The sequence below is a fragment of the Lycorma delicatula genome, chromosome 5 (assembly GCF_047948215.1).
Source record: "Lycorma delicatula isolate Av1 chromosome 5, ASM4794821v1, whole genome shotgun sequence".
NCBI classification, from domain to species: domain Eukaryota; kingdom Metazoa; phylum Arthropoda; class Insecta; order Hemiptera; family Fulgoridae; genus Lycorma; species Lycorma delicatula.
Window position 1 is genome coordinate 98887902 of NC_134459.1, and position 22876 is coordinate 98910777.

The window sequence follows — 22876 nt, forward strand, 5'->3', positions numbered from 1 at the left end:
AATGATAATAAACGTTGTAATTTTTTTTTTTCTATACTATTACAATAAGATTTATTACAAGTGTTTGATAGTAAAAACCATCGTTTACAATTTTGCAAAGAAAAACGCTTTTTTTTTTAAAAATAATAATGATTTTTACAAAAATTTTTCAAAGGTACATTTTAAGTGTTTTCTAAAACTTTTACAATTTGATACTATTAAAATTTTCCAGCGACTTTAATTAATTTTTTATTCAAAAATCGATCTATTACTCTGAATTAATCGATTGATACTTTGAATGAAAAAGTCAAATTTCATCACTATTTTCTAACATCGTTTTCTAAATATTATAATGTAGAATAAATATATATATAAGAATAGTACATACCCATATATATTTGTAAAGGGACACGATTTCTATTGATTTACGCAACTTGAGAAAGAGAGAGTGAAAGGTAGCATGTGAGAGAGAGGTAGTGAGAAGTAGCGAGGAAGAGATAGTACACCCCTCTGAATTAGTAGATGACGCACTCCATCGCCCATCTATTTGATGTCAGAAACCATTTCACTCAGAAAATTAAAAAAATATATTAAAACTTTTTAAGGTCCTACTACCTTAAAAATGTAATAGAGATCGGTAAAAAGGATAGGTAAAAAAGGTAACAGAGACAGTATAATTGAACACTTTTCAAAAACTAGTAGGATGCTGAACAATACTTACTTTTCTATCGTAACAATAACTTTTTTCTATCGCTTGGTAAGTTCTGTGGTAGAATGTCAAGGTCTACTTTTACGGCCCAGGATATGACTCCCCAACTTTAAAGACACCATTAATGACATTATCCTTTTGTACAAATTTTAATTAACAAATTTTAATAGTAACTAAACGTTATATTTTCATAAAATACTACGTTATGAACTTCTTAAAAATCAACATTGACTAAGTCGCAACAAGATTAGTTTCTTAATCGCCACAGAAGATAATTTTTCTCAGAAAATTAAAAATGAAGAAACAAATGATAAGATGAAGAGAATATATCCATACAAAGCTTGTAATTAAAAAAAAATTGAAATAGTGAGAAATATTAATGATTTTTTTATTTGATAAAATACTTTGATTTATATAAAAACCATTCTTTTTACACTAATTGCGATAAATCTATTTCTTCATTGAAATCGCTGTTATCCTTAATTGTTTTTGAAATCCAGTTTTTAAATTGGGTAACATCAGTATATACAGGTGGATAGGTGGTACTTGCACATCCATATGATCCTGCGAATATACCTATTAATTTGTTCTTGTACACCAAGGGGCCACCCCAATCATTCTGCAAAAATAAAAATAAAATATGTTTAATTTGAAAAAAAAAGTAAATAAATAAATCTTTAATCGTGAAATATCTTTATTAAAACATATAAGCGTCAAATAAATACATAAGATCCTATGAAATAAATGATTTTCTATGAATTAATTGCTTTATTTTAATATTTACGAGTATAATAAATTATCTGAATAAAATCGAATTTAACATCTCTATTATCACGTACATAGTCTGAGAGGTTATCCGGAAAATTCCGAAAACAGATCAGGAAAATATTCATGTATAACTTTTATTGTTCTCTCAAATATAAGTCTCATTTTATCTTTTTACATAGTTGCAGCAAATTTTGAGGTATTATCCCACAAGCGCATCAGATGTTGTACCCTTTTATCATAGTATTATGCCTCCTGCGACGCAAGACACGTATTAACGATTGTTTGAGAGAGTCATCGTCTCGGCAAGTAGCGAACATTATAAGAGAAAGAAGAGGTAATAGTTACTTGCTGCAAAGTCGGATTGTACGTAGGATGACCAAAGTATGTGAGAAGATATTGTGTTGTGAAGGCAGCGTATGAGCGAGTGCTGGTAAACGATCTGTTCTCATTAATCTTGTCGTCAATTGCACACACCAAGACCATCGTTCATCAAAAAATGCTCGCTCGTTTCATTCATCGTCGTACACGTTACAACATCCTTCATTAAACAATCGCACCCATCTTCTTTCCATGGAATCACTCACCGCATTATCTCCATAGTTATTGCGAATCTACGGTGAATTTTTAACTGCTCTAATGTTCTTGCAATCAAGGGAAAGTCATAGGCCAAATTTCAGATACAGTGGATGCCTGGATTTTTTTTTACTTTATAAATACACACTAAGGTGTTCACACTAAATGATTAAATAACTCTGACAACTCGAACTGTTATTATAAGTATTAATTTACTGTTAATTCCAACAATAACTGTTTAAAGTTCGTTATTGGATGTAATTCTGAGGTAATAAGGGATAAAAGCGTTTTTACAAGGCGTTTTATCTCGGTTTTTTTAAATTTAGTTTCCATGTGACGGATGCAAGATGGTGAACAAAAATTTTAAACACACCATAAAGTAGTAATTTTGTATCTATGTAGATTCATATTTGTTTTTACCTCCTAGTATCCCTCATTTCGGACATTAGAAACCGTTTTCATACTTTAACTCATAATCTTGTATTAAGAATGAAGCGATTTCTCATTGACTTCTTCACCAAGTAGAATATTGTTGTATATCAATATACTATACTCTGTAATAAAAAACTGAAAGTGCCACTTGCAGGTTCGTACATCATTTACATTTCAGCGGGTTTGGTTTTTCGATATACGAAATCCACTGAGATTCATTGAAACTCACTTTTCACTATAGTGTATGACTATAGGTATACAGCACATCAGTATCGGTATTAGTTTACAGTATCTATTTCACCATAGATATTATCAGAGCTATAAAAATATATTTCATTATCAATTCAAACCTTAGATAATATATAATAAAAAACTAATGTACACATTTATGGCATAAAATAATATATAGGTTGCATTTATTTTAATAAATTAATTTATAATAATATAAATAACAACATATTCGTACTTACAAGACAAGGGCCTACTCCGTCCTTCAATGTACAGAAACTGTATTTAGTAAAATGAGCATTGGAACTTGAATTATAATGAGGTAAACAACCTTTATAATCCAGATAAGGCACTCTTGCCTGTTGTAAATAACCTCCACTTGTTCCATTTGTCTGAAAATTTATTTTAAATATTTCAGAAATATTGTTATATTATTATACGTTACTTATATCTGACATTAAATAGATTTTTACTTACTTGTAGGAAGTAAAGGAAGTATTGTTTTTTGTTTGTTTTTTTTTTCATTGTAACGACACAGCAACTTTGCAATCTGTTCAGCAAGGTTATTGAACAATAAGTAAATAAAATCGATTTAAACTAACATTAAGTAATCACAGACCCATTGCCTTGTGACGAAAGAATGAACTACAAGAGCCCTCCGTACGGTCAGACCATAAAGTCACCTTATTGAAACGAAAAGGTAAACCAAGAATAGTGTGCCTAAGCATTCTTGAAAAATTACTGATCTTGTTATTCAATAAATTGGCCGCCAAACAAGTTTTTTCGGTGCCGATCCAAACAAGTCTGATATCGTAGACCGACCAGAGAGAATGGTTTGCAACTTACCATCATTAAACATAAGACTATTGCTTATGTACCAGGGTATATTAGACATTTTTCGCAGTGTTTTTTGACTGGAAGCGTTCAAGTATGTCAATATTGGAATTGGATGCTGTACCCCACAATTCAACCCCGTAAGTCCAAACAGGCTTCAAAATAGATTTTATAAATCAATAATTTACTTTCTGCTGAAACCGAGATGTATATCCTATCAGCAATTACATGGTTTTAAACTTGAGATCTAACTTTTTCCGCTTAGATGTGATATACTTTGCCGAAGTAAGTCGTCGATCAAGGTGAAAAACCAAATATTTACAGTCATGAGATCTCGGAATCGGAACATTGAAAATAGAAACAGAAGGACAGTGTTCCTTGAGAAGGGTAAACGTGACGTTCTTTGATTTTGGACAGTGTTCCTTAACCCACCGGGTTGGTCTAGTGGTTAACGCGTCTTCCCAAATCAGCTGATTTGGAAGTCGAGAGTTACAGCGTTCAAGTCCTAGTAAAGCCAGATAATTTTACACCGATTTGAATACTAGATCGTGGATACCGGTGTTCTTTGGTGGTTGGGTTTCAATTAACCACACATCTCAGGAATGGTCGAACTGAGAATGTACAAGACTACACTTCATTTACACTCATACATATCATCCTCATTCATCCTCTGAAAAATTATCTAAACGGTAGTTACCGGAGGCTAAACAGGAAAAAGAAAGAAAGGACAGTGTTCCTTGAGAAGGGTAAACGTGACGTTCTTTGATTTTGTTTCGTTTATCTTTATTTCCCGACATGTAAGCCACGATTCGAAAAGAGTAATATAATCGTGAATAAAACGAGACTCAGTAGCCGGATTTTCGTGGACAGCAAGAATTGCAGTATTGTCAGCAAACTTGAAACTGTGGTTTTGCCGTAATTGGAAGGGTCAGCCATAAACGGAGCATACAAGATTGGTCCGAGAACGCTTCCTTGAGGTACCCCTGATTTTACTAGAAACAAATCCGTCAAAACCTCTCGATGTTTAACTTGAAAACACTGTATTCTAGGTAAGATTTTCGTACCACAAAGAAAACATGCGGTAAAATTTTTTTCACTTTATGCAGCAACCCTGCATGCCAAACCTTGTCAAAAGCATGTCCGGCATCGAGGAAACCCGCTGAACAGTACTTTTTCTCGTCTACAGCATGATTTATAATGTTAAAAATCCTGTTTGCCTGCTCCACAGCAGCATGTTGCTCTCTAAACCCAAACTGATGAGCCGGAATACGATCGTCCACGAACTGCTTCAGTCTTTTCAGAAAAAGCTTCTCAAGCACCTTAGGGAGCACAGGAATACAGGCATATAACATGTTACATTGTCAGGTCTTTACCCGGTTTTGCTATCACTATTAACTGTTAAATTTTTAACGGACCAGAAAAATGAGCAATTCGGATAATAGCATTAAAAATCAAAGTAACTAAATCTTTTGCATGGCGAGGTAGTACCTGAAGAACCCGACCGGTAATCAAATCATACCCGGACGCCTTCACTGGATGTATTTCATTGGTAATGATTGATAAGACCTCGTGCACCGTAAAGCGTAATCAGTAAGGACATTTTGAAAGGAGAAGCCAAATAATGGAAGATTTCTCCAATCTCCTATGGATCTGTCTCAATAGTAATGGGCTGGAATACATCGAAAAAGTGTTGAGCAAATAAAGTCGCCTTCTCCTGAAAACTTCTCGCCCACGTTCCATCAATGTTACGGAAAGGAGGAATAGACTGGAGTGATCTCATGAACGACTTCGCAGCTTTCCATGAAGTGTACTCAGCAGCCTGTCCATTACAAATATTCTCAATGTAGGATAGAAACTAAGTGTTCTTAAATGCTCAAATTAAACTTTTTAGTTTCTGAGAAGCCCTGTTAAATCTTCCCTTATATCCAGAGTAACGCGTTCTCTGCCATACCCGACATAATCTCCGGCGTTCTTCTATCTTTTCTCCGATGAAGACCGGATAGGTATTTTGAGCTGGGAGAGAAAAATCCAAATTGGATGTGCAGGCCCGCGATGCTGATTGAACCAATTTGGTCAATTCTTGTACTGCATTGTATACATCGGCCGGTGACTTCACGTCGCCGGCCAATGTAACGTAAAAAGGCACGTCCAAGCGTATGTTTTCGTCCAGAAAATCTTTAAAACGTCGTTTGTTGGAAAACTTATTAAATAAAGTGGGAAATCTAGCAGTTAGCGTAACGGCAATATACATTTAAGTATAACCTATATATGATCTAACGACAATAAAAAATGTGGCTCACCATGTAAATAGGTCATAGAAATACACTTTAAACAAAAAATCCATGAGTTCGGGAATTTTATTTAGAACTAATGTAGAAATAGTTTCGGCGAGTCGTTTGTTTATGTATGTATCTCGCATAACTCAAAAACAATTAACTGTATGATGTTGAAATTTTGGATTTAGGACAGTTGTAACATCTAGTTGTACATCTCCCCTTTTGATTGCAATCGGCTGAGCCAAAAGTGTCCAAGAAAGTCCAAAATCCAAAAAAACATTTGGATTTTTGAATTTTTCTTAACTGCAATAATAAGCTCTCATTGAGAGTTTTTCAACGATATATCATAACTGGTACTTATTTTTATTTGTTTCAGATGACACTTTAATTAATAAAATATTTGGATCATACAAAGGTTCGCACATCGGTTGGAATCGGACTTCATCTCCTTTATTTTCTTTTTTTTATTTAATTATATAAATTCAAGAATTTTATTTAGTGTAATCAGGGTTGTAACTTGAATTACAATGAGGTAAATAACCTTTATAATTGAGATAAGGCTCTTTGGCCTGTTGCAAATAACCTCCACATGTTCCTTTTGTCTGAAAATTATTTTTTTAAACTTTTAGAATTAATATCATTATATTTATTATAAATTACATATACTGTACATTAATTAAATTTTTTAAGTTATATTTCGATGGTTTTCTCAATTATTAATTACAAAATATAAATAAACTGATTAATAAATTTGAAAAATATATTAGTAATATTTCACGTTAAAAATTATGGTTTTTTATTTTAGACCAAAAAAAGTAATTCTTTAAATTTTTTTTGCAATTTAAGTGATTTATTTTATTTGAGAAGGGTATTTAATATTAATATTGCTGGGACGATATTGCTACTATCTCTGCAATTGTAAGTACTATTGAGACTTTCAATGTGATAGTAAACTTTCCTTCCTACTTCTTTCAGTAAATTAAAAATTTATTTTGACATACTTGAAATCATTTATAGTTGTTTACCAGTATAGATTACAATGTAATTTATTGGTTTTTTAGTTTTTTTTTACTTTTTTTTTAAATAGATACCCCTACTTTTTATAAAATAAGATAAATTATATTTATAATATATATTATATTATATAATATTATTTATATAATTTATTATATTTAATTTATAAGCTTATATTTACTTGTAATATAAATATATTTTTAAACGGTTGTATACTGACCCCATTACAACGAAACAAAGGATTTAAAGTAGCATGATTCCATGCCTGAATAGAAGATTAATATTTAAACGTGTATCACTTGTATCGGTGAGAACTTCACTGATACAATTTGGTAAGTGTATTATCATCTGAAATTGTTATTATTTAATATAAAAAAAGAAGTTGAGTAAAAAAAGAACGTTGAGTAATTGATAGTGATGCTACAGTTCGTGTAGAATAAAAGATGAAGAATATCCTAAAACCACATGATTTATCAATGAGTAGTCGTAATAACTGGATTCATGAATCCTAAATCTCAATGTTTTCTTGATTAATTAATCTCCAATATTCTATTTTAACAATTTTCCATTGTTAAACAAAGGAATGAGAATGTATATTTTTACGTTTTTGCTGTACGTAGTAATGCTAATTTATTAAATATTTTTAGCTTCATGTCTTTTGAAATACATGTATATTGAAATCATGTATTTTCTGGAGTTTACACCAAAAATATTTTATTTAAGAATTGATGATCACGGTACTTTTTTGTATGTTATCAAGGTCAGCCTCATGGTTCAAAGGTATCCCTAATAACATATTGATGATACTGGAAAATACAATTTCACTCACATTTTTATGTAATTGTCTTTGGATTTCCTCAGTTACTCTTCCCTAAGAAAGGTGTAAGATAGTAAATCTGTTTATCTGTGATAACAGTATTTCCAACTACTGACTCATTGAAGTGTTTATCGTAAGCAGGTAGACAAAGCTTAGGCTCTCGTTTAAAGCTTTTAGGAATATGTTGCTACTTAAACTGTATGACGGACGCACAATAAGTTAGTAGCAACTTTCCTATAACTCATTTATACTAGTGAAAATTGATCGTAATATAGAAGGCTAACGAAATGCATAATTAAAATTTATGCATTTAATTTATGCGTAATAAAAATGCATAAAATGTTTATGAAACAAAGTTTTTATCAATTTTAATTTAACTTAACTATAAAAATATGTAAAAACAGCTCATTTTATATAACTTACATATCCATATCCACTAAAAATAGTTTCACTTCCCACTGAAGGTAATTTTGATGAAATAGATATAGATTTAATTTTTCGAGAAAATTTTAAAGATTCTTTTAGTTTTATTAGCGCGATATCATAATCCCATGATCCTGTATAATTAGGATGTGTAAAAAAATTTTTTGGATATACTTTAATTCCACTTTCTTTAAGGTTATTACGGCCAACTATGAAGTAAGTCTGATCATCTTGAAATCTAAGTAAAAATAAAAAAACATAGTTTTAAATAAATGCTGTATTGTTCACATTTTATTAATTTTAAGAATTAGAAAGCTTCTTTTGGATTAAACGGAAAACGAATTTACGAGAGGCATTCAATAATTAAAGACAAAAATTGTTCTGCAACTAAAACGGTTGATTTAATCAATGTGATATTTTTTTCACTCCTCAACATAATCTCCTTCAACATTATTACATTAGTCCCATCTCTAAATCAGTTTATTTATGCCAGCAGCAAAGATAACTTTGTCTTGATATCGAAGCCAATTTAGCATATTTGTTTGACGTAGTCGTTGCTATTAAACTTCTTACCACGTAGCGCTTTCTTAAATAGAAATTAGATGGGCCAGTTCAGGACTACATAGGGATAGGTAGGTGATACTTCCAATGCGATTTGTTGATAGTTTTCCGAGTAACCTGAGCTGTTGAGGATGGGCGTTATCATGAAGCAGAATGATACCTTTCCGCTGAGATACAAGGCTTTTGATAAATGCTGCTGACTTCACTTTGTTGATAACTAGGTCACAGTAATTAATATGCTCTGTTTATTGTTGTCTTTAATTATTGAATGAATCTCGTAATTAACAATAAAAAAACCTTCTCTCTTATCCTACTGTTAATGAAAAAAACCAAACAATTCAACTTGAGTAATGAAATTACCTTTACACAAATAATACGGTTTTTATAATGATACAATTTTCATAACTGACAGTGGATGTACTGAAAATATCTATTATGTGCTTATATTTAATTCATAAGCTGAAATTTATTCTAATGAATTTTTTAAAACGTATAAAACTGTTTTTTTTTTTGTGTAATTTTTTATTTGTGGTTATGTGCACTAATTAGTATTAACAAATATATATCAATTACATATTTCAGTTTTTTAGAAATCGATATAAAGAAATTGTAATAACTGGAGTCTCGTAAATAAGATATAATACGAAGAATTTTAAATGGAGAAACTTTCCTCTATCTTTGAGTGCATTAAAAATATCCTATTGACATGTTTAAAATCTCTGCTACTACACTGAAGTGACGGTCAATGTAGTTTTTTTTTTTAATGGAGATCACCAACTTCATAACATTTATGGATACAAGACGTAATTGTAAGACAGTTTTATAAGAGATTAATAGAAAAGTATAGCCTCATTGATATTTATTGTTTTTTTTAACTATTAAGACTAAAAATGCATCAGATTTTAAAATTAATGGAATACAATGAAAATATATCTCCAATGAAACAAAAAAGAGTAAAATGACTACTCTATGAACATAGATTAAATTTAGGGTTCAACTGGAGATTTTTTTTCAATTAAATTCATTACTTACCCAAATAAATTGAATGCAACGGTTAGTAACCAATTTTTGTTTAAAATAACTACTGCACCAACCGAATCACCTTCTGAAAACATGAATCCCTAAAAGAAATAAAATGAGTTATTTTTCTCATCGATAATAACAACAGTACAAGAAAGTTATTTATTTAACCTGAATCATAATTGTTGTTTAAATATATAAATATACATATATATATATATATATATATATATGTACAAATCAATTTAGTTTGAAGATCCTTAATAAAATTCTAAGCCTGTCATCATTATGCATATATTCGTAACGGCACTAATTAAAAAGTAAAGATACTAATTAATAGCAAAGATACTGATTAATTTTTATAATTAGTATCTTCATGTATTTGCTTTAATATTATTTCGTGTGTTTATGTTTTACATTATTAATATGGACTTAAATATATGTATATATAAAATAACAATATTTCCTCCTTCTTTATCGAAGCAGGCAATAGATTGTTTTCGTGACTTCAACTTACGAAAAAAGGTCTTATAATGATTCGGTTGTAAATTTTAATTAATTACCAAACCATTTTAATTGCATTTTTCAGTAATTTATAACAAATAATTTAAAAGAAACGCTTTCAGAGAAATATTATTATTTTGTCAGTAAATGTTTAGGTAAATAATTATGTTTTTATAATTAGTATCTTCTTTTATTTACTTTAATATTATTTCGTGTGTTTATGTTTTAAATTATTAATACGGAATTAAATTTTTTTTTCACAAATCACACACATTTTATATATAATCAATTGTATATTTTTTGATTCTGCTATGAGCAGGTTTTATCACCGTTTCTTTTGATTTACTAAGGTAAATGTTTGAGCAGTGTTTTTATTATACGTGAAGATGTATATTTACATATTCCTGAGTTAATCAATGTAATTTATTATTTTTCGATCAGAATAAAAAATTTATTTATAATATATAATGATATTTAATACGCATTTAGCATGATGTAGTGAATTTACTATTCTTGCACTATAATATTGTAAACGAAAGAAAAATTCAAATATTATTTTGTAAAAAAAACAATCTCCTACTTTTCTATCATATGTATTTAATTTTCATTCAGTACTCTTCCTCTATGTCTCAAAACAATGGTATTGGATCTTTAAATAACATAGGTAATAATTAATATTAAGTATTCTAGACTAATTGTAAGAATTATCAGTATACCTCTAAGTATTATCAGTAGTAACTGATAATACTTTGAAATCACAGAAAAACATATATTTATTTAGAAATAAAATACAATAATTTCTAAAGTTTCATAATAAAATGATAAAAGTTAAGTATCTTATTCATTTAAGTAAACTTCAATTGCCAAATGTTATTCCGCAGTTTATTATTAATGTTATCACATTTAACTAGTCATACAATTTTTTTCATTATAATATTTTTATCATGTAGATTACAGTAAAATCGAATATTAAGTTGTTTAAAACATCGATTTTATTATATAAAGAACATAAGATAATAAGAACCAATTTGGAGTTTATTTTTAATTTTTAACATATTTTTATTTTTTTACACTTAAAAGATAGTTAAAAAAAAAATAACAATAATTTTAGAACTAACAATTTGTTTTGACATTATTTAAAACGATAATTCAAAAAAGTTTCACAAGTGCATTTAAACATACATAATAGAGATTCAAAATCATATGAAGCAATATTTTAAGTAGAAAACATTTCTAGAAGGTTAACCGACTGATTACTGATTAGGTTCCATTGATAAAAATTAAACGAAAATCGAGACCCCTTGCTCCTCCGCAGTATTATTATTATAATGTTGTATATTTCAAAAAGATAAATTAAAAACCTATTCCATTTACAAGTATTACTCCCAACCCGCTTATTTTTTCTTTTCCTTTCCTACCACAGCGAAAATGGTGGTCAAACATATTTCCAGTCCATATGTTCTAGTGCACGGATCTGATTTAATTTTATTCCACGCGGAATGAACTGCTGATATGTCTTCAAGAATCGACAGACTGTTAAAGTGATTTTTCTGTGAATAATAACCTTGGAAATTTCTTCAATTAAGTAATTAATGAGGATATTTTAGGAATTCTCAGAGGAGACTCACTTTCAGATCCGATAACCAATATGTATGTGACATTCCGAGGAACATAAAAAAAATCAGCTCGATCTCTTCAATATAACGTCCTAACGGACTGGAAGTAGGTTTTCAGCCTGGAGATAGGTTTTTAATGTTTAAGATTTATCCCGAATATCAAAGCTTAGAGCTCATTTGAATAACTAAATTTTTGAGCAATTTTTTTTTTAATAGCACACTTTTTATTTATAATTTCTTTTTTAATTAAAATATTTTTTATTTCAACTAAAATTTTATTTTTTATTGTGATCATTTTAACTACAATTTTAAATAAAATGTAACTGCAAAAAGCAAATAAAAGGAAATACAAATAAGCAAATATCCAGTAATTTTTTTTATTTTTTCTGTATGTCTATTAAAGAAAAAAAGCAATATTAGAGCTGTTGAAACAATATTATTTATTACTTAAGTTTTTATAGTGATTAGAACTGGTAGTTCATACTGGGTTATTGAATAAGATTCGTTCGATAAAACTAAACCTAATTCATATAAAATATATTATTTTATTTATACACTATGAAATGAAATGAGATATAATATGTGTTTTAACGAAAAATATAAGATGTATCATGTATGGTATTTTAGATAATATACAAAATTATAAGTATAGAGACCCTTGCCGGGAGTAGAATGTGAAACCAGGCGATGCAGTGTGCTAATCACTACCCCAACTTGCCGGTTTGTTATTTGTAAGCATTTTTTACTATTAGATAGCTAACTCATCAATCAACAGAACAACCATATTTTAACTTTAAAACTATAACAAATTACTTTCAAATGATGTGGACATTGTTAATCTAGAAGACATCTATACTTAACCAATAAATCAGTAAATTTTGTACCTCCTTCAGTGGAGATTCGATTGTAGAGTTTTTGACGGACGCTCGTTTTAAAAGGTTAAGAACCATCTTTAGTATATATTGTTAATATTATATTCTAACTATGTTGTTTTGGTTCGTTTGATATATTTTTAATTCAAATTTAATTTTAGATTGTTCAATAGGTTAATGACTTTAAATGCAAAATCTACAATTTTATTCAAAATTTATACGAAAAACCAACATCTCTATGCGAATCAACAATAAAGATTACAAATACATAATATTTAATACATAAGTCATTATTAATACTTAAATTATTTAAGTAATAACATTATTATTTAAGTACATAATATATGGTGAAAAAAAATTATTAAGTGAAACGATCACAAGGTAGATCAAATATGTTATTAAACAAAATAAAAAGGGATCTCCAAATCACATTAAGACATTCGCCGATAACTGAAGAAACTAAACCATTTTCCAAAATAATACATTTATTCATGTAATTTCAAAATGATTCTTTTTTAATTTTAAAAAGTTTCTGTTATAAATTTAATATATTATTACATCACATTATGAAATGTACAATCCAATGCGCAGTAACATAAATTAAATTTTGGAAGTAAAATTGTAATTGACGTTTCTTTTACGAATTTAAACGTTACATTTTCTGAAAATGGAGAATATTAGCCTGAGAAAAATATAGGGATAGATAGAAAAAAAATGGTTGACATCGTCTGTCGACGTTCACCTTCATGATGTCGATTATTATGACGTCGACAAAAATAGTCGATGTCGTATTCCTATTCTTGACGCTGAAGTGGGTAGGCGCTTGCGTATGAGTATCTTACCATTTTTTCCTCGCAGACTTACTTAACACATCACTCTTTTTTATTTTAATCTATTATACATATATATAATATAAATTATGTATTATACTTTTCATATATTTATATTATTAATTACCAACTGACGATGCGGGATAATCGCGAAAGTTAACTTTTGGAAGTTTATTAAATGTTTATATAACTGTGTGTAGTGTTTTCCTTTACTAAGTCATATTAAAATCAATTAAAATAATGGTAACTATGATAAAATATCTGAATTTTCAGAAAAAAGAAAAAACATATATATATATATTGAGAGAGAGAGAACAACTTTTCCTAACTGACTGAATAAAACCAGCAAAAACTACTGGATAAATTGATGAAAATTTGAATAAATGTTCTTCTTTCGGTGTAAGTGCACACAACGAAAGGAGTTTTTGACATGTTAAGTTTAAAGAGTTAAAATGTTATAATAAAATTTATTTATTTATTTTTTTTAATATTTAGCTAAAATACGAAGTTATCATCTAAAAGCTAATTTCTAGTTTTTTTTTAAATTCCTAGTTTAAAGGTTGAAATGGATTTATTTTTTTTTTTAAACCCGGCTATATTTTTTTCATATCCCACTAAAAAATGAAGATATCAACTCCTATTTTATGTGTGTATAATTCTTATGTAAATATCTAAAATCTAATTTATATTTTGCTTTAAATTCGATCTTGAAAGAGGCTAAGAAAAGTAAAAAAATGATTAAAATAATTGTAAATTCTCTTCATTTTCGACTATATTAAACTATATATTCATTATATTGGGGCTTGCAAATACTCTTCAGTTAAATACCTAAAAACCAATTTTCTGTTTTTTGAATTTCGATTTTTTAAGGGGTGCGACAGTGTACTAATACAGGGGTGCGGCAACTCAACCATACAGCCACTGTCACTATTACTTTATGTAAGACGTGACTACCTGCACCACCTGCACCACCTGCAGTTCTTTACCTAAAAACATAAAAATTAAAAAAAACTGACCCGACGGGAATCGCAAGAAACCTGATAGCACGGGCAAACCCACCGGTTTTGTCTAGTTGTGAATGCGTATTCCCAAATCAGCTGATTTGGAAGTCGAGAGTTCCAGCGTTAGAGTCCTAGTAAAGTCAGTTGTTTTTACACGGATTTGAATACTAGGTCGTGGATACCGGTGTTTTTTTGTGGTTGGGTTTCAATTAACAACACATCTCAGGAATGGTCGAACTATGACTGTACAAGACGACACTTCGATTACCCTCATACATATGATCCTCATTCATCCTCTGAGAGGTAATTACCGGAGGCTAAACAGGAAAAAAAGAAAGATAGCACGGGCGTAGGTCGCGACGGGGGATGCTAGTGCATATATAAATGTATAGTTCAGTTATGTAGAAACATATATTTCTGCTAAAAGAAATATATTTAATTTTTTTTTTTTTTAATTTTAACGTTCACCCGTACAATATTTTATGTTACTAAGATATGCATCATATGAATATATATTTCTAAGATGTATTTCCTGTAAAAAATATGATGGTAATAATATTATAATAATAATTATTATAATAATACAGTACAGCATACATAGTTATGTTGATTTATTTAATTATTGTATCTGATTTTTATACTTACAATATATTTCGCTTTGTCGATAGTAACATTTTTTCCGCCGTATACTCCAGTTATGTAGTGTTGATTAAGTTCATCAGGTAAGCTGTTTAATTTACCAGCAGAATTTAATCTGTTAGTGTACGACGTAGCATCTAACAGGAAAAATTATTATAAGTAAAATATTTATTTTATTTTCTATTAATAAAATATATATAGTATATAGCTTTAAAAGGAAAAACAAATTAATTTTTCCAAATAATAATCTGTGCACAAATCAGGGGCGGATTCAGCAACTGAATTTGTGGGGGCATTGTGGGCAGGGGTTCTCGTTTTCCTACTCCTTTCTTTTTTTTTTTTTTGGTATATAATACTTCTTCATACTCTTTTATTGGATACATACAATCTATATTCTGAGATGTTTTTACACACGAAAAATCCTTTAACCAATCATTAGTATTGCTATAAAAGAGGAAAAGGGATGGTTTCGGCAAAAACAAAAAAGTACTTAAGTTCTTTTTTTTTTTAATTTCGATTTATAAAAATCAAGGTGTAAGTTATTTGAAGTGACCCTCACCGGGACTACAGAACCTAAATTAACTTTAAGCTCGGACTGTATAGTCCGAGCTAACAACTTTAATCAAAATTGCCATGCAATCAATCAGAATTAAATAATAATATAAACTGGGATAAAAAATTCATAAAAAATTGATTTTTTTTACTTTAAACTTTATTGTTTTTATAAATTTATAAATTTATAATTTAAACTTTCATTGGCTCCCCCACGTTCAACATTGTTTCCGAAGTATTTTTTTTTCTCCTCTTCTTGCTTCCTTGAGAACGATTATTTTTAATAAGCAAATTTTTCTTTTTTTTTTTAAATATTAATATAAACTTTACCTGTTTAATAAAACTAACTTCCCAGAAATGCACTAAAACGTAAAATATAATACTAATCTACCCTTTAAATGTTTTTTTTTTTTTTTTTTAAGTAGATTTCACTTAAAAAAAAATTACTTTAAGTCGCCGGGACCTGTCTAACCAAAAAAAATTGTAATTTAAATATCGCAGAGATTCCAGAGGTCTAAAATAATAAGAGAGTATTGGGCAAAAAAGAAAAACAATAAGTAATCTTCCCAACATTGAATAGAATTGCACCAATGATGGTCCAAAACATATAAAAAAATGAATTGAATTTTTCCAGGATTTTTAAGATATTTTTATTTATTTTTAGGTTAATTCTGTTTACAACAGATTATTTCTTTTTGTAATTTAGTAGATGCCCCAGATTCCAAAAATTTTTCTACTGATTTAATTTATTAAAAAAAAAAAAAAAAAAAAAAAAAAAAAAAAATAGTAATTATATAAGAAATACTACTATAATATAAAAAATTACTTCTGATTGATTTTCAATTTTACGTATTTATTAAATGATCTTAAAGATTTATTTTAACTATCGGTATACACAATAAACTCAGTATCGTCTAAACGACATAATTAGGAAATAAAATAGTTCATCTTGAAAACTGATGTTTCATACAAACTGAATTTTGAAATAATTAAATAAAAACTTACCTTTTAAAAAGAAAGTAACTAAAATAACAGTAATTAAATACATCGTATAACCGTAATTTAATTCATTCATTAACTGTATTTTAATATTTAGCTACTGAAAGACTGTTATACAACTCGAAATATTCACTTATATATATCATACATTTTTTTTAAACATGTTGTTTTACGATAACGAAACAACCTTTCATTAAATTAGAAGTATGTAGTGTCATTCATTACACAAGTACGTTATTTTTCAATTTCTCAACATAATATAAATACAGTGTAACCCCGCTACAACGCTGTTGTCGGGGGACTTACCTGAAACCCGCGTTATAGGCTAACCCGTTATTTCTAAAAGTAAGTTTGAAATCTAAAGGTGTCTCAATTAAAAAAAAATAGGTAAAAATTCAACAAATAATTGTTTAATAGATAAAACCAATACAGTACAATGTGTACTTACATAGAAACTAGTTAAGTGGGGAAGATATTTTTTCTTTGAATGTAAATTATTTTTTTTAAATAAAAATTATTGTTTTTTGGTACGCGATTGTACATTACTTATTTATAATATATGGCTTTACAATTTTTAAATGCAATAAATGACGATCATCCCTATCACTTTGTTGCTCTAAACATGACCTCTCCATTACAGCGACCTCTGCAACACCTTCCACTTCTTCCTCCGACAAATTATCGTTATGTTGTAGAACGGAGTTTACAATTTCTTCATCGATCATGTAATTGGCAACGGGTGTTTGTCTTCTTGAACTCACTCATTGAGATTACTTACAAACAATTCTTGCCCGGTTGAATTTGACAATTCCAGTGCGTGTTCGTCATTAAAAATACAAACATTTCCTCTTTCAATGTCTTCTGTATTATTCTGTGACAATACCGACCAACAATTTTTAATTTACGTTACGCCATACTGTTCCAGCACTGTATACAACACTTTTTAATGACTAAGTTTTAAGAAATTCTGTTACTTGTAATTCTGAATTACTTGTAAGTTACTTGTAAGTCAGTAGCTCTCGTCGGTAATAAGCTTTAAATACTCGAATAACTCTTCCGTCTAAGGGTTGGATCAAAGATGTGGTGTTCTTCGGTAAAAAAATTGCGATTATTTTCCCATTTTTAGATTTCAGCAAGCCAGTAGGCGGATGAGCAGAGCAATTGTCAAGAAGTAATAAAGCTTTTTCATCCAATTTTCGAACTCGTAAATAATTTTTAAAACAAGGCACAAATTCGTCGTGAAACCATGTTAGAAAAAATATTATACATCATCCAAGCATTAATACTATTTTTAAAAATAACCGGTAATGAATTCATATTAACGTGTTTGAAGTAACGTGGGCTGGCATACCTGTCAATGAGCAACGGCTTCAATTTATGATTTCCTGACTTATTGGCACACAAAAGAAAAGTTACCGTTTCTTTGTTCATTTTCATACCAGACTTATTTGGTGCCCGCTTCGCATCAAATGTTTCTGTTTGCAATAGTTTATAATACAGAGTACTTTCATCACAATTATACAACTGTACATCACTGATGTTATTTTCTTCCATAAATGATTGTAATGTAGTTTGTGAATAATCTTCGGCTGCTGTCGCATCTGCTGACCGAGATTGTCCTTCGATATTTACTTTGCCAATGCCAAGATGGATTTTCCACCGCGATAACCAACCGCTAGAAGCACTGAATTCTTCTCCACTGCTAATTTGTTCATGAAAATTTATGCTTGAACTTTAAGTATTGACCCTGATAGGGGCAATTCATTCACTTCTTTTCTACGAAAGCCAAACACACTCATCTACAACATTAACATCACCGAGTCTAACCATTTAGACTCGCGATAAAATCCGATTGTTTCATCTACCGAATCAATAAAAGAACGCAATTTATCTTCTTCTTTCACCCACCCATGTATAGTACCTTCAGACAAAATGAATTTCCGTGATAAACTGGCTTTAGAACGACCTGCCTTAACCTTTTCAATAATTTCTAATTTTTCCTTTACAGAATAATTTTTTCGGTTAGACGACATGTTAGGCAAATACGAACGAAAACAAATACCAAAAAAGCTAATAAATTAACCAGCGTAATAAAACTTAAGATACTGATAAACGCAGTACAAGCCGCTCGGAATAAATCAGAAACGTAATAACATTCAGATACCGTATACTGTGCCTTGTACAGGCGCATATTGCTGTTACAGGAACTGAGTCATGTGCAGTATATCATAAGAATTTTTCCTATTACTGTATTCATAATTTAGTTTTACTGAATCATGTTTTTGGGAATTCTAAGGCTTTAAAATTGGTCGTGACTAAATGACAGATATAATATTAGAAGCGTATTTGTCTATTTCAAAGGATTTATGGTGGTTTTTACACCTATATCGAATACAGTAGTAAGGTGACTAGCCTTTTTTCATCCTATTTTTTTTTTCAGATATTCAGATATTTTTTGTAGACAGGTTAATCCGCGTTATATAGAGAAGCTTTAAAGCGGGGCTGTACTGTACTTTTATTATTTAGTAATTTTTCTTATAATTTACTTTTTTTATTTTATCTTATCACTAAGTATTTAAAAAACAAATAAATTTATTCTGAATTTAAAAGAAATGGTTTTAAAAAATTATTTTCTAGTGTCATAATTGAACTTGTATTTTTTAAAAATAATTACGATCAGTTAGGAAATTCGACAATATTTTTTATTTCCCTATATGTACGATGCATTCTACTCAGCTAGTAAACAATAAGCGGCCCCTCAAAGCCCAATAGGATGAGGATGATATGTATGGCATTTAAATGAGGTGTAGTCTTGTTCAGAATCAGGCTTTCAGTTCTTGAGATATGTGGTTAAGTGAATCTCAGCCACCAGAGTTATCCACAGTCTAGTACTCAAATTCGTATAAAAGCAACTCTACCTTTTACCAGTTTTCGAATCTCAAAACCTTCGACCTCAAAAATCAGCTGTTAAATAACTGATTTGGGACAATGAGTTAACCATTAGACCAGTCCGGTGAGCTAAGAAATTAAACATAGAGAATTTTTATTTAATTTCCGTTACATGCTAAGAGGTAAGAGAAAGTTTTTTCATATTTTTTCTACCAGAAGTTATTTCATATTTTATCTCAATTACATTTTCTCCCTAATGAAAAGAAATGGAATAGTTATTTTTTTATATTTTTAATTCTTTCTGTAAGCTTAAAGCTAATCAGAGGGAATATGGAGTGGAGATTTTTTAACCTATGAAAGATGTTATGATTCGAACACGAGACCTTCGATGAAAGGCTGTAACTTTACCTTTTCACCACGGAAATTGATAAAATAGGTTACTTAAGGGTCTTGTTTGAAAGCGGACATATTTCCTAAATTGCTATTATAATAGTAGCCTTACTTATATTCACTGTTCTGGAAGCTAAAACAAGGCGAAATTCTATCAAATTTAATGGAAATTTAATTAAGGTGGTTATCACCATCTAAAAGTTCATCATAACTTTTCCTCTCTTTATTAAATAACATTTCAACATACTTTGCTTTATCTTCCCTCCTGGTTTTAATTTTTTTTCTAATTTTCGGTTACTAATTCTTCTTATCCCAACTTTAAATAATTCATATATACTAAGGTTTATATTTAAACAAGTATGTTTTATTCTTCTATAAATTTCCTTACCTCTTCTATTTTTCTTTTTTTCTGTTTACCACCAGAACCACGGTATTACTGTATGTAAGTGAAGTATGAACTATGTATATAAATGAATTGTAGTCTTGTACAGTCTCACGTCGGCCCTTCCTGAGACGTGTGGTTAATTGAAACCCAACCACTAAAGAAATTCTTATTCTCATTCTCAGCCAAAATATTTGGTTCTTTTCAAGCTACATAATAAACACCGTCATCTTCTACATTTACACATCGCCCTCTCTCTACATTTCTCCTTTTTTACCACTATTCCAATACTAATCAAAGATACTCGTATATTTTAAATAATAATCCACATAATAATATGTGGAGATAATCCACATCGTTGCTGCAAACGCTTTATCTATCCTATAATTTGACATTTTTTTTTAATAATTTCTTTTAAGAAATGAAAAGTAGTAAAATGAAAGAAAAGTATGGAAAAATTGTAGATGAAAAGTCAAGGAAAATCATTCATCTTAGAAATATTTCAAAATCCAAAATAAATAAATTTGCATTGAATAAAATAATAATTTTGACTTATTATATGAGAATATTTAGTCATCAATATCTAGAAAGTTCATTTTACATGCAATGTGGATAATGGATTGTAATCGGCTTCTTTGCCTAAAATGTCCTGTTCACGGTACATTACTCCCCCACCGCTGTAGTATTACAGAATCACTCATACTTCAGATAGGACTATGACCCATCTATGTGTTGATACTTTTGAAACTTTGACAATAATACACTATGATCGAGAAATCTTCTGTACCTATATAATATATATATATATATATATATATATATATATATATATATATATATATATATATATATATATTTACATATTATAAGACTCATGTACAGTATAACTGTGTTTGTAGAAGTAAATTTTTCAATACAACTTTTTTGTCAATATTAAATACTCGAAAGATTTTCATGATCGTTAGGCTAAGTTATTAAAAATAACATCTAAGTACAAGATCATTTTTTTTTTTTACTAAGCATAAGTAATATGCTGCTTTACAATTGCAATAGAATAATATTTCTTAATAGTATGTCAATTAATCAGGGATAAAATTTTTAACTAAGTAGCAGTTAGGAAGATATCAAGGCTTCATTAAAAAGGAAAGAATAGAAAAACACAAATATAGTTATTTAAAATGAAGACATTAAAACATTATAATGTATAACATTGAAATTTCTGAACATTTTTTTGCAATGTGTTTTTAGAATTTTTGAGTTTTAATCATCCCGAAATAAGGCTTTCGGTTATAGATTCTGATAAACAGGATTTTTTTCAGATTCATCTAGAAAGTCACTTAAAAAAGTTCAGTAATTCAAATAATGTAATTAACTAAAAAAAAACGTAACAACATAACTTTTATTTTAAACACACTTACTGAAAACCTTTTCAGTTCATTTTTAGAATATTTATTTTCAAACTCAACCGTACATTACATTTGATAAAATACGGTTGTATAAATAATTATATATGTAAAGAATTAAGTTGTTAGTCTTTTAATACAATTAAATTAAATAATTAAAACTATTGCACATAAAAAAGACTTATTTTTTTTTTTAGTTAAAATGTTGTCCAATTTTTATTGTTCCTTCACTCCTGTATTCTACAAACGGAGAAAGAAAAGAAAACCTCCAGAAGACAGCAGACGAAGCAAGGAGAAAAAATCCAGCAGCCGTCCGACGGGAAAATGAAGAGGCCTGTACTTTTCACTGTGATGCCCTTCTCAGGACTAACCGGTCTTTCAAAGGGGTTACGGTTTTAAATATTTATAACCAGCAAATAAAGAGAATCACGCAAAAGACAAAAAAAAAGACAAGAAAGAAGCAAGAAGGCCGTCCCACGACAGCGAATTAAACCCATTTCAGATTGCCGGAAAAAAAAGATGAAGAATCTCCAAAACCAATATTCTCTACTCTTCGACAATTCCACCATTAATCTAACAATTACTACACAGGTAACAACTATTATAACAATTACAATACAGCAATACATTACAATTACAATACATTGCACAGCATTACATTACAATACAATACGTTACACATAATTACAGTTACAATACAACAATCTAACAATTACTATACAGACACCACATACGACTGTCTCATCGAAGGGAGTTCGTTGGACCCTCCAGAATACAAGGGCCCCATCAGTCTTATTCCTGCTATACCAAAAAACAGTAGCTCTGGAAGGCCTTCAGTAGACGAACGGACTGAGGGGAATAGCATCAAGAGAATGCATCAGATATCTTGCTAATTTCCCGCGGAATAACCCAATTAAAAAATATTTCACAAACACGCTCAGTAAAAATCGGAACGCAACCCTCAATTCCTCCATCCATCTTAACTAAAAATAAATATATATCTGCCAGATAAATAGAAAGAGACAGTAGCAATGGGCTGATGTCCAGGTTTTGCAATGAATAGGGGGAAAAAATATCCCCGATATTCTTGCATTCCGTTCCGTTACTACCAAAACTTAACTTCCCCTAACATGGTGTAAAAATGAAGATTTCCCATCAGTGATTC

At 29.5% G+C, this 22876-nt stretch overlaps 1 protein-coding gene across 1 annotated transcript; it reads right to left on the reverse strand.

The window, feature by feature from the left end:
* Nucleotides 1-1052: 1052 nt before the first annotated feature.
* On the reverse strand, nucleotides 1053-16760 carry LOC142325240 (chymotrypsin-2-like). Its single transcript, XM_075366725.1, has 6 exons — nucleotides 16654-16760; nucleotides 15103-15233; nucleotides 9647-9735; nucleotides 8054-8291; nucleotides 2932-3081; nucleotides 1053-1307 (listed from the first exon to the last, which is right to left on the reverse strand). The coding sequence occupies exons 1-6, from the start codon at nucleotides 16721-16723 to the stop codon at nucleotides 1119-1121; spliced, it is 867 nt and encodes a 288-aa protein (XP_075222840.1). The 5' UTR covers nucleotides 16724-16760; the 3' UTR covers nucleotides 1053-1118.
* Nucleotides 16761-22876: the final 6116 nt, after the last annotated feature.